The sequence below is a fragment of the Cetorhinus maximus genome, chromosome 24 (genome assembly GCF_964194155.1).
Source record: "Cetorhinus maximus chromosome 24, sCetMax3.hap1.1, whole genome shotgun sequence".
NCBI lineage: Eukaryota > Metazoa > Chordata > Chondrichthyes > Lamniformes > Cetorhinidae > Cetorhinus > Cetorhinus maximus.
This window is the reverse complement of record NC_135902.1, coordinates 22,307,229-22,321,191: the sequence shown is the minus strand read 5'-3', so window position 1 is coordinate 22,321,191 and position 13,963 is coordinate 22,307,229. Positions and strand designations below refer to the sequence as shown.

Genomic DNA, 13,963 nt, shown 5'->3' with positions numbered 1-13,963 from the left:
AGTACCATCGTAAATAAACTAAAGGTTTCCACCCAAGAAGTGTCTGCTGATCAACTCTATCAGTAGTACCAACTCGGCCACCACTCATCATAAAATGGATCATGGTGAGCTAAGAGAGACCCACATCATATTCGTACAGCCTGCTTTGAATAGGCCAGCAGTCTAGACAGAAAGGATGGAGGTTTCTTCTACCTCAATGGGTCCTCCCACCTCTAGGACCTGTGTTCCAATGTCCCACAAGTGGCTGGGATGAAAGGCTCTTTGTTTTATATGGCTCTTATACAAAATAAGTTTGAGGTAGCCTGCTGCTGGGAATCTGTCCATGTTTCATTTTAACAGCTCTTTTGTGTGTGTTTTGTTTCAACTTGTCACCTTATTGTAATGGGTTATTTTTCCTGTCCTCAGGATCTGGGAGTGAACAGTTTTGAGCAGCTGTGCATCAATTATGCCAATGAGCAGCTGCAGCATTTCTTTAGCCAATCTGTGCTCACACAGGAACAGGTAATGGCATTGGGCTAAATGGTAAGGGGTTATTTTAGACAAATGATGGAAACTGATGCTAAATGTGTGCTGTGCTAATAAGGAACACTTGTTTGAGAGTGTGGATTTAGCAGGCAGTATGTGGGCTAATTGATGATTGTCATAGGTGCTGAAACTGATAATTGCACCTTTAACACTCAAATCTGACTAGAAGCAATTTTCCTAAAGCTGTACACGGGGGAGAATTTTTGGCTCAGTTCATAGCACCCTCGCCTTTGAATCAGAGGGTTGTGGGTTCATGTCCCACTCCCGGAAAACCAAGCACTGTGAATATACTCGAAAAGAGTTACATGCGATCTGTTGATAACTCGAAATAATTTTTAGCTCGGTGGGCGGGCGCATGCCCACCCGACTGAGCGTAAAATGACGTGTGATGACATTGGGCGAGCGCCCCGATGTCATCACGCACTCGTGCAATATTTCAGTCGGCACGCGCTGGAGCCAGCAGCGTGCTTGTGGACAATTAAAAGGTCTATTAAGGCCATTATAAAGGTAATTAAAATAAATTTTTCACTGCCTGTCCAACCTTATGGTTGGTGGGCAGGCAAAAAGGCCAAGCGACCTTTGCATTTTTTTGGATACCTCATCCATGTGCGAGGTGAGGTTTCCAACAGCAAATAAAATTTAAATAAAAATGTAATTAATAACATGTCCCTGCTCATGTGACAGAGTCACATGAAGAGACATGTTTTATAACATTTTATAAAGTTTTATTTTTTATTTTGAAAACTGTGCCTCAGGGAGATTTTCAAGCACGCAAAGTTTGTGCTTGCCCTCCTCCTCCACCCCCACCCCCACCCACCCTGTACAGGCAGCGCTAAGTGCTGCCTCTTGCGTTTCATGCTGGTCAGGCCTTAATGGGCCCGCCAGCGCGAAATCACGGTCTGGCCCCGATTGCGGGCAGCAGTCAGCTTCCTGCCCGCCTGACGAGGGAAAAACCCTCCTCCCCTGCACTTTCACATTGATGGTGTGGACAGCACTGGTCAGGAGGGAAGCCAATGTAGAAAGCTGGCTCAGAAACAGAGGGGGAGGACACGCCGCACTGGAGATCCTAGTGGAGGAGGTCCAGAGAAGGAGGAATGTCCCTTACCCACAGGGTGGGAGAAGGCCACAGAGGTAGCTAATGCAGTAAATGTGGGAGGAGATGCCCAGGATGTGACAGCCAGGAGTACTGTCCCCAGGCTGATACTCCTGTGCAGCAAGAAATTTAGCAACTTGGGTAAGATCCCATCTCACAAACACACTACTCAACAACAGCACCACCATCAGCATCACAACCTCAACACACTACATTCACCATCCAACCTTACACTGACATTCACACACCCAACGTGATTGCATCCATCACAGGCACTGCTCATACCTCAGTCACATCTCACAGCTATTCAAAAGTGTGAGGCACATACATGCACACTGCGCATTTACAATCATCAACATTTCTCTACCAGGACAAGGTCGCACATAACAGGCACCTGCAGGACCTGACTGGGCGGAGGGAAAGGGAAGAATAACTGCAGGACATCAGTCCCCCTGTGGAGGCAGTGCTGTTCAAGATCAGGAGTGGCAGAAGCTGAGGTTAAAGGCAGAGCACAAGTTATATATCACCTTGAGGTATGTGGCTACTTCAGCTTCCTTGCACATGCACAACTCTTCCTGATCCCTAAAACTTCAAAAGCATCCTCACACACATGCCTTCTCAGTAGCAACATAGCAGTACCCCAATCCTTCCAGTTTTATCATGGCAGATTCCCAGGAGCAAGATCCAGCTCACCCCTCAGAGAAAGTGAAAAACGAACAAGAGCCACATTTCACAAATACCCACCACCACCACCCCCCTCCTCCCTCCCAGAGGAGGAGATGGAGGAGAGTGAGGAAGAATCCACTCCGTCAATGGCTACCACTGTCACAGGCACCAGCTCAGAGAGCAACACCACTTTTAAGCTAGTGGCTAGATTAAACAAGGGATCTTCACAATGAGATGAACCAAGCACTAGTGGGCAGCCACACCAGGTGGGAGGCACACCACAGGTACCATCTTGCCAGGGTGCAAGATCACATTCTAGTTCTGCTCTGGAGGAGTCAGATGCTGACCTTGCAGGGCCAAGCTTCAGGAGAAGGCGAATGGCTTTGCTGAGCCAAATGCTTAGTGAAGTGGAGAGCCTGCCTGAAAGTTTATTGATCATGTCTAAGGAAATGGAATCTAACTCCAGTATGGCCTGTGTTTTGATGCAGAGCTTGGAATCCATCCTTTCCAGTGCGGAGAGGCTGGTCAATTCCAACATCATGCAGCATCTGATGACTGAGGTTGCAGCTTCCAATGAAACCACTGCAGCTACCGCGGAATGATAAAATGCTCCATTGGAACCTCAGCCAGCTGCCCCTGGTGGCTCTGAGTTCCTCCATTCAATGGAGCTTGCAGAATGTCTCTAATGGACAGATGTCTGCCCTCCATCAGAGGAGCCCTAAGGTACTGGTGTGGGAATCATGGAGCAGGAACCTATTGCCCCCTCTCCAGATGCCAGCATTTCTGCTTCCTTGCCTTACAGTTGCCTGTCAGCCAGGTAGCCCAGAATGCTGAAGCCCATGCTGAGATGGTGCAGTCTGGAGCAGGACATTCTGCTTATATCCTCTTGAGGAGAATATCTACCCTCTTCATAATCTTAGTAGCCATCCACCTCATCTACTGCTGCCACTGGGATAGCACTTCACAGATGCAGCAGAGTAGGGAAGAACACTTAAAGGCTGGGATATTTGCTATAAAAATATAAATTGATGTAAAGTTCAACAGGTCAGGTATCATCTGTGGGGAACTGCTGAAAGATCATTGACCTGAAATGTTAACTCTGTTTCTCTCTCCGCCAATGCTGCCAGGTCTACTGAGCATTTCCAGCATTTTCTGTTTTTATTTCAGGTTTCCAGCACTCGCAGTATTTTGCCTTAATGCTTGTTAGTTGTGTGATGTTTCTATTGTTTGACCATACTGCAGATAAAGGTTGAATGTAGTGATTGAGTAGTCATGAAATTGCTGATCTTTTACACTGTGGTCTTCTTGAGGAAGGGCTTGAAGATAATGGTTGCATTGGGTTTTGATTTTCCAGAACTCCCTAGATTCTAGAATGGTCCCCATGGTTTAGAAGGTAGCAAATGTAACCCCGCTATTCAAGAAATAAAGGAGAGAGAGATCAGGAAACTATATGCCAGTTATGCTGACATCAGTAGTAGGGCAAATGAGAGAACTAATTATCAGGACATAGTAACAGAACACTTAGAGAATCATAATATAATTAGGCAGAGTGAGAACATTTTATAATAAACAAATAGCTTTTCACAAATCTGTTTGAGATATTGCGGTTTTAACGAACAGGATGGATGGATAAGGAGGAACAAGTGGATGTACTGTATTTGGACTTTCAAAAAGCATTTGCTAAGGTGCCACTCAAGAAATCATTGCACAAAATTAGAACTCATGGAATTGGGACTAATACATTAGCATGGATTGAGGATTGGTTAATGGACAAAAACAAAGAGTAGGAATAAACGGCTCATTTCCAGTTGGCAGGCTGAAACTAACAAGGATCACTTTTGGGGCCTTGGGTATTTACAATCTATATTAATTACTCCAATTGATTCATCAGCAAACTTGGATATACAAAGTTAGGTCGAAAAGTAAGCTCTGAGGAGGACACAAAAGGGATACAGACAGTTGAAATGTGTTGGCAAGAATATGGCAGATGGAATATCATGTGGTGAAGTGTGAAATTATGCACTTTGGTAGGAAAAATAGAAAAACAGAATATTTTTAAATGGTGAGAGCATGGGACACGTTAGTATTCATAGGAACCTGGGTGTCCTTGTACACAAATCACGGAAAGTTAACATGCAGGTACAGAAAGCAATTAGGAAAGGCAAATGTTAAATCAGCCTTTATTACAAAGCAATTGCAAAGAGTAAAGAAGTCTTACTGCAATTATGGAAGGCATTGGTGAGGCCACAGCTGGAGTATTTTGTACAGTTTTGGTCATCTTACCGAAGGAAAGACATATATGCCTCGGAGGGAGTGCAATGAAGGTTCACTCGACTGATTCCTGGGAGGAAGGGATTGTTCTGTGAGCAGAGATCGAATACACTAGGCTTATTCTCTAGAGTTTAGAAGAATGAGAGATGATTTCATTATAACATCTAAAATTCTTAATGGGCTTGACAGGGTAGATGCTGATTCACCTGGTTGGGGAATCTGGAACACAGGGGTCACATTTAGGATTGACATGAGGAGAAAGAGAAAAGGGTTGCGAATCATTGGTATTCCCTACCCAGAGTGCTGTGATACTGAGGGAATCAAGGTATATGAGGATAAGGTAGAGGGTGTAGTGGGTGTAGCTGAGGTAGAAGATCAGCCATGAGGCCAACTTACTTACTCCTGGTTGTATTTCTTACATTCTTATGAAGGATTCAGTGCCGATGGTGTATTTCCTGATGCATCCTGAACCATGGAAAGTACATCACGCGGTAATAGCGCTCCAGAGTCTGATGGCTTTTCAAAAGTGTCCTTCAATTAAATGGCAACAAGCGACCCTCCCATCTGTGGGCAGTAAACCTGGAAGCCTCTCATGATCTCAATGGCCCCCTCTCCCCCTCCTCTTCCTGTTCCTCCTCTGTGGCTCTTGAGCTCGCCTCTCTGGCACAATTGCTGGTGGTAACAGTTGGTCTCTCATGATCGCCAGATTGTGGAGGATGCAGCAAATCACCACAAACCTGACCACTTTGTTAGCTGAGTACTGCAGGCCACCCCCTGATTAGTCAAAGCATCTAACTCTCTATTTCAGGATCCCAGTGGTCCACTAGATATTCCTGGAGACTGTGGTTCTCACTGAGTGTTCAGCTAATGCCTGAGTGTTTCTCAAGGGAGTTGTATGCCATGGCGTGAGAGGGTAACCCTAGTTACCAGTGGCAAGCCACGCACATCATGTTCTGACTCAAAAATCTGTTGGTCGGAAACTGTCTCATTATATATTCTTGGTGGAAGCTCCCTGGACAGCAGTCAATCACTTTATGATGCACTGTTGGTGGTCACAGACAGCTGTACATAGAGGAATGGAATCCCTTCCTGTTCCTGAACACCTCTGAATTTAAATAGTCAGCTTGCATGCCATGTTTACAGTCAGTGGCTCCCAGGACCATGGGGAATCCTGAAATGCCATTGAATCCTCAAGCTGTCTTCCTCTGAGCTTCTCTGGCATAGGGAATGATATATAGTCATTCCTCAGAGTGCACAGAGCCAGAGAGACCCCCTTATGCAGAAAGCAGGGAGGATTGTGATGTGTGGTTAATATGGCTGCCTGTAGGGTTCCAGTAGGGAAAGAATTAAGCTTCTGCGACCTTACTGTCACTGGCAATGCATTCCTGGCTGTATTGCGACATCTGAGTTTTCATTCCACGGGGCCACAGACCTCTGTCAGGACTTTATTGGTAAAGTGCATGGGTCATATGAATATAGATGTGCTGTCTGAATACTTTGGGTGGATAGGGCCTCCTGCTTGGAGCCCGCCTTTCCCTCTCTCTTGCAAGAGCTGCTGCTGCTCTGCCTGGTCTCACCTCCTACAATTCCTTATGCAAAGTAAGGGGGCACACCTAGCAAGATCTATAATCGCCGTTCCTTCATTGTCGCTGGGTCAAATTCCTCACCACCACTTTCTCAAGGGTAATTAGAGATGGGCAATAAATGCTAGTCTTGTTTTGCCAGCAACACCCACATCCCAAGAATGAATAAAATCAAGATGCCCATGACAAAGCACCTCCCTATCTGCTGGTGAGGCCTGTAAGGTAGGGCACCAAAAAACTCATTCTCTTTAGGTGAAGTCCTGAAAAAATTCCAGGAAAAATGTTGATACAGTGTTGAAGTCTTGACAAAAGGCTGGGATTCTGTCAGACTGATGGGGTCTCTCCCTCCAGTCAGAGAACCAGTGGGGAATCCCCATCAGTTCCTTGTGGAGGTCCAATGGAATCAGTTGCCTTTCAGGCACTTAAGTGGCCACTGTTGGGCTTTCCTGTGATTGATATCCATGGAGACGGAGGTCCTGCACACAGAGAGCTGCCTGCCACTAAAACTGGTGAAAAAGCACCCATTCACTCAAACAGGCTCACTAACTCATCACACAGATACACTCACTCGTCACACACACTCACTCATCACACTCACTCACTCATAGATTCAGTCACTCACTCACTCACTCACTCTCTCACACAGGCTCACTCACTCACTCATACAGGCTCACTCACTCACTCTCACACAGGCTCACTCACTCACTCTCACACAGGCTCACTCACTCACTCTCACACAGGCTCACTCACACTCTCACACAGGCTCACGCACTCACTCTCACACAGGCTCACTCACTCACTCTCACACAGGCTCACTCACTCACTCTCATACAGGCTCACTCACTCTCACACAGGCTCACTCACTCACTCTCACACAGGCTCACTCACTCTCACACAGGCTCACTCACTCACTGTCACACAGGCTCACTCACTCACTCTCACACAGGCTCACTCACTCACTCATACAGGCTCACTCACTCACTCATACAGGCTCACTCAGTCACTCTCACACAGGCTCACTCACTCACTCTCACACAGGCTCACTCACTCACTCTCACACAGGCTCACTCACTCACTCTCACACAGGCTCACTCACACTCTCACACAGGCTCACTCACTCACTCTCACACAGGCTCACTCACTCACTCTCACACAGGCTCACTCACTCACACTCACTCAGGCTCACTCACTCTCACACAGGCTCACTCACTCACTCTCACACAGGCTCACTCACTCTCACATGGGCTCACTCACTCACTCTCACACAGGCTCACTCACTCACTCTCACACAGGCTCATTCACTCACTCTCACACAGGCTCACTCACTCACTCTCACTCAGGCTCACTCACTCTCACACAGGCTCACTCACTCACTCTCACACAGGCTCACTCACTCTCACACGGGCTCACTCACTCACTCTCACACAGGCTCACTCACTCACTCTCACACAGGCTCACTCACTCACTCATACAGGCTCACTCACTCACTCATACAGGCTCACTTACTCACTCTCACACAGGCTCACTCACTCTCACACAGGCTCACTCACTCACTCTCATACAGGCTCACTCACTCACTCTCACACAGGCTCACTCACTCACTCATACAGGCTCACTAACTCACTCTCACACAGGCTCACTCACTCTCACACAGGCTCACTCACTCACTCATACAGGCTCACTCACTCACTCATACAGGCTCACTCACTCACTCATACAGGCTCACTCACTCACTCTCACACAGGCTCACTCACTCTCACACAGGCTCACTCACTCACTCTCATACAGGCTCACTCACTCACTCTCACACAGGCTCACTCACTCACTCATACAGGCTCACTAACTCACTCTCACACAGGCTCACTCACTCTCACACAGGCTCACTCACTCACTCTCACACAGGCTCACTCACTCACTCATACAGGCTCACTAACTCACTCTCACACAGGCTCACTCACTCTCACACAGGCTCACTCACTCACTCATACAGGCTCACTCACTCACTCTCACACAGGCTCACTCACTCTCACACAGGCTCACTCACTCACTCTCACACAGGCTCACTCACTCACTCATACAGGCTCACTAACTCACTCTCACACAGGCTCACTCACTCTCACACAGGCTCACTCACTCACTCATACAGGCTCACTCACTCACTCTCACACAGGCTCACTCACTCACTCATACAGGCTCACTCACTCACTCTCACACAGGCTCACTCACTCACTCACACAGGCTCACTCACACTCTCACACAGGCTCAATCACTATCACACAGGCTCACTCACTCTCACACAGGCTCACTTACTTACTCACTCACTATTACACAGGCTCACTTACTTAGGCCCACTCACAGGGACTCGCTCGCTTGCTCACTCGGGCTCGCTCATTCACATTCGCTCACTCACTCAAACAGGCTTACACACAGGCTCGCTCGCTCGCTCCCGCACAGGCTCACTCGCTCGCTCACTCCCGCACAGGCTCACTCGCTCGCTCACCCACTCACCCCAGTGGCATAGTGGTATTGTTGCTGGACTAGTAATCCAGAGACCCAGGGTAATGCTCTGGCAACCCGGGTTCAAATTCAATTGAAAATCTGGAAATAAAAGTCTAATGATGACCATTAAACCATTACTGATTGTTGTAAAAACCCACCTGATTCACTAATGTCCTTTAGGGAAGGAAATCTGCTGTCCTTACATATGACTCTAGACCTGCAGCAATGTGGTTGACTCTTAAATGCCCTCTGAAATGGCCTAGCAAGCCGCTCAGTTGTATCAAACCACTAAAAAGTCTCAAAGGACAGACCACATGGCATTGACCTAGGCACCGGAAATGACAACGGCAAACTATCGACCTTGCAAAGTCCTCCTTACTAATACCTGGAGGCTAGTGCCAAAATTGGCAGAGCTGTCTCACAGATGAGCCAAGCAATAGCCTGACATAGTCATCCTCACGGAATCATACCTTACAGATAATGTCCCAGGCACCACCATCACCCTCCCTGGGTATGTCCTGCCCCACCGACAGGAGAGATGTGGCAGAGGTGGCAGCATAGTGGTAGTTGAGGGAGTTGCCCTGGGAGGCCTCAGCATTGACTCCAGACCCCATGAAGTCTCATGGCATCAGGTCAAAGAGGAGCAGAGAAACTTCCTGCTGATTACCACGTACCCAGCACCATGCTCCCTCGCTCCTCCCACCTTCACCTGATGAATCAATACTCCTCCATGTTGAACAACACTTGGAGGAAGCACTGAGGGTAGCAAGGGTGCAGAATGTACTCTGGTTGGAGACTTCAATATCCATCACCAAGAGTGGCTCGGTAGCACCACTACTGTCTGAATTGGTCGAGTCCTAAATGACATAGCTGCTAGACTGGGCCTGCGGCAAGTGGTGATGGACCAACGAGGGAAAAACATACTTGATTTCATCCTCACCAACCTGCCTGCTGCAGATGCATCTGTCCATGACAGTGTTGGTAGGAGTGACCACCACACAGTCATTGTGAAGACAAAGTCCCATTTTCACATTGAGAATCATGTTGTGTGGCACTACCATCGTGCTAAATGGGATGGATTTCAAACAGATGCAACAACTCAAGACTGGGTAACGATGAGATGCTGTGGGCCATCAGCAACAGCAGAATTGTACTCAACTACAAACTGTGACGCCATGATCTGGCATATCCCCCACTGTACCATCATCATCAAGCCAGGGGATCAACCCTGGCTCAGTGAAGAGTGCAGGAGGAGCATCAGGCACACCTAACAATGAGGTGTCACCATGGTGAAGCTATAACACAGGACTACTTGTGTGTCAAACAGCATAAGCAGCAAGTGATAGACAGAGCTAAACGATTCCACAACCAACAGATCAGATCTAAGCTCTGCAGTCCTGCCACATCCGGCTGTGAATGGTGGTGGACAATTAAGCAACTCACTAGAGGAGCAGGCCCCACAAATATCCCCACCCTCAATGATGGGGGAGCCCAGCACATCAGCGCAAAAGATAAGGCTGAAGCATTTGCTACAATCTTCAGCCAAAAGTGCAGAGTGGATGATCCATCTCGGCCTCCTCTGGAGTCCCCAGCATCACAGATGCCAGTCTTCAGCGAATTCAATTCACTCCACGTGATATCAAGAAACAGCTGAAGGCACAGGATACTGAAAATGCTATGGTCCCTGACAATATTCTGACAATAGCACTGAAGACTTGTGTTTCAGAACTTGCCGTGCTCCTAACCAAGCTGTTCCAATTTAGCTACAACACTGGCATCTACCCAGCAATGTGGAAAATTGCCCAGGTATGTCATGTACACAAAAAGCAGGACAAATCCAACCCGTCCAATTACCTCCCCATCAGTCTACTCTCGATCATCAGTAAAGTAGCGGAAAGGGTCATCACCAGTACTATCAAGCAGCACTTGCTTAGCAATAACCTGCTCACTGATGCTCAGTTTGGATTCCGCCAGGGCCGCTCAGCTCCTGACCTAATTGCAGCCTTGGCTCAAACATGGTCAGAAGAGCTGAACTCCAGAGGTGAGGTGAGAGTGATTGCCCTTGACGTCAAAGCCGCATTTGACTTGAGTGTGGCATCAAGGAGTCCTAGCAAAACTGGAGCCAATGGGAATTGGAGAAAACTCCGTTGGTTGGAGTCATACCTAGCACAAAGGAAGATGGTTATGGTTGTTGGAGGTCAGTCCTCTCAGCTCCAGGGCATCACTGCAGGAGTTCCTCAGGGTTGTGTCCAAGGCATAACCATCTTCAGCTGCTTTGTCAATGATCTTGCTTCCATCATAAGGTCAGAAGTGGGGATGTTTGCTGATGACTGCACAATGTTCAGCACCATTTGAGACTCCTCAGATACTGAAACAGTCTGTGTCCAAATGCAGCAATGTTCCGGGACTGTGATGATTGACCTCCAACGTCAACAACCAGTCTCCTTTGTGCCAGGTATGACTCCAACCAGCGGAGAATTGACTACCATTGACTCCAGTGCTCGTAGGGCTCCATGAGGCCACACTCTGTCAAAAGCTGCCTAGATGTCAAGGGCAGTGACTCTCACCTCACCTCTTTAGTCCAGCTCATTTGTCCATATTTGAACCAAGGCTGCAATGCGGTCAGGAACTGAGTGGCCCTGGTGGAAACCAAACCGGGCGTCAGTGGGCAGGTTATTGCTAAGCAAGTGCCGCTTGATAGCACTTGACCCCTTCCATTACTTTACTGATGATCGAGAGTAGATTGATGGGGCGGTAATTGGCCAGGTTGGATTTGTCCTGCTTTTTGTGTATAGGACATACCTGGATACCTGGATAATTTTCCACATAACTGGGTAGATGCAGTGTTGTAGCTGTACTGGAACAACTTGGCTAGGGGTGCGGCAAGTTCTGGAGCTCAATCTTCAGTACTATTGCCAGAATATTGTCAGGGCCCATAGCCTTTGCACTATCCAGTTACCTTCAGCTGTTTCTTGATACCACGTGGAGTGAATCAAATTGGCTGAAGACTGGTACCTGTGATGCTGGGAACCTCTGGAGGAGGCTGAGATAGATCATCCACTCGGCACTTCTGGCTGAAGATTGTTGCAAATGCTTCAGCCTTATCTTTTGCACTGATGTGCTGGGCTCCTTCATCATTAAGGATGGGGATATTTGTGAAGCCCTCCTCTTCCAATTAGTTATTGTCCACCATTGTTCATAACTGGATGTGGGAGGTCTGCAGAGCGTAGATCTGATCCATTGGTTCTGGGATTGCTTAGCTCTGTCTATCATTTGCTGCTTCTGCTGTTTGGCACGCAAATAGTCCTGTGTTGTAGCTTCACCAGGTTGACACCTCATTTTCAGCAATGCCTGGTTCTGCTCCTGGCATGTCCTCCTGCACTCTTCATTGAGCCAGAGTTGATCTCCTAGCTTGACGGTAATGGTAGAGTGGGGCAATACTGGGCCATGAGGTTATAAATTGTGGTTAAATACAATATTGCTGCTGTTGATGGTCCACAGCACCTCGTGGTTGCCTAGTTTTGAGTTGCTAGATCTTTGTAAAATCATTTAGTATGGTGGTAGTGCCATACAACACGATGGAGGGTATCCTCAATGTGAATATGGGTGTTCGTCTCCAATAAGGACTGTGTGATGGTCATTCCCGCTGATACTATCATGGACAGACGCATCTGCAACAAGTGGATTGGTGAGGACGAGATTGAGTAGGCTTTTCCCTTTTGTTCGTTCCCTCACTACCTGCCGCAGACTTTAGAACTCGGCCAGCTCAGTCAGTCATGGTGCTACCGAGTCACGCTTGGTAATGGACATTGAAGTTTCTCACCCGGAGTACATTCTGTGCCCTTGCCATCTTCATTGCTTCTTTCAATTGGTGTTCAACATGGAAGAGTACTGATTCATCAGCTGAGGGGGCGCGATAGGTAGCAATAAGCAGGTTTCCTTGCCCATGTTTGACCTGATGCCATAAGACTTCATGGGGTTCAGAGGCAATGTTGAGGACTCCCAGGGCAACTCCCTCTCGACTGTATACCACTGTGCCACCACCTCTGGTGGATCTGCCCTGCTGGTGGGACAGGACATACCCAGGGATGCCACGTTGGTGTCTGGGACATTGTCTGTGAGGTATTATTCTGTGAGTGACTATATCAGGCTGTTTCTTGACTGGTCTGTGGGACAGTTCTCCCAATTTTAGTACATGTCCCCAGATGTTCGGAAGGAGGACTTTACAGGTGTGACAGGGCTGAGTGTACTGTGTTGTTTCTGGTGCCTAGGGCGATGCCAGGTGGTCCATCCAGTTTCATTCCATTTTGACTTTTCTGTAGCAGTTTCATAACTGCTAGGCCATTTCTGAGGGCGGGTAAGAATCAACCACATTAAGGTGGATCGCAAGCCACATGTCGGCCAGACCAGGTAAGGATGGCAGATTTCCTTTGACTGAACCAGATGGGTTTTTATGACAATCAATGATAATTTCATGAGTTTCATTACTGAGACTAACTTTATATTCCATATTATTAATTAATTGAATTTACATTCCACCAGCTGCTATGGTGGGATTTGAACTAATATCTCCAGAGTATTAGCCTGGGCCTCTGGATTATTAGTGCTGTGACTAGGACGCCACCACCTCCCCTAAGTCTCATGCTGGGGTCAGTTTCTTCCGATTGGGTAGTCGGTGTCAAGGGGTCAACAATTTAAGAGAATGAGGAAAGAGATTTGGAGAAATGACTTTGTATGAAGGGCTATTGGGGTATGAAATGCATCGCTACGTGGATTGGATAAGCGTCTTTTAAACAAAAATTGGATAAATATTTGAAGTGGAGGAACATGTATTTAGGGACTGTCTTTTGTTAATTGTATATCAATTTGGTGTTAATTGTATTCGGGTGGTGGGTAGGAATTGGGAACTCACCTGTGTTCCTTTCTATAGGAGCAGGTTTAAAGAGGGCTGTACTATTGGAGGTGTATGATATATATGCACCTCTGCAAATAAAAACTAATCAGTGAATAAAGATTTGTCTTGAGCATTCCACCCTTCACGACTTGGCTATCTGAATTTTGACATCTTTCATGTCTTTAGATGTCGTAATGATACCAGGCCATGGGGAGAAGGTTGTGCATTGGGATCCATTTTTGATTGGTCTAGTAAAGATCTGGTACAGACATGATAAGCTGAATGGCCTCCTCGTGCAGTGAATCTCTAAGGATCTATGGTTTTTTGCTATGTCAGGCACTATGTTTATGACTGAACTTTACAATCTCAGATCTTCATAAACTTTGTTGAGGCTTCCTCAGAAAGGTGGATTTGACAATTAACTTCTCTCCC

The 13,963-nt window shown here is 47.2% G+C and overlaps 1 protein-coding gene across 1 annotated transcript in view; it reads left to right on the top strand.

The window, feature by feature from the left end:
* The window catches only part of myo15b (myosin XVB), a 461,255-nt gene that overhangs the window by 99,039 nt on the left and 348,253 nt on the right, over window positions 1–13,963 (top strand). Inside the window, exon 14 of the mRNA XM_078529125.1 lies at window positions 406–501. Coding sequence (XP_078385251.1) covers window positions 406–501 — 96 coding nt within the window. The remainder of the gene's footprint in view (window positions 1–405; window positions 502–13,963) is intronic.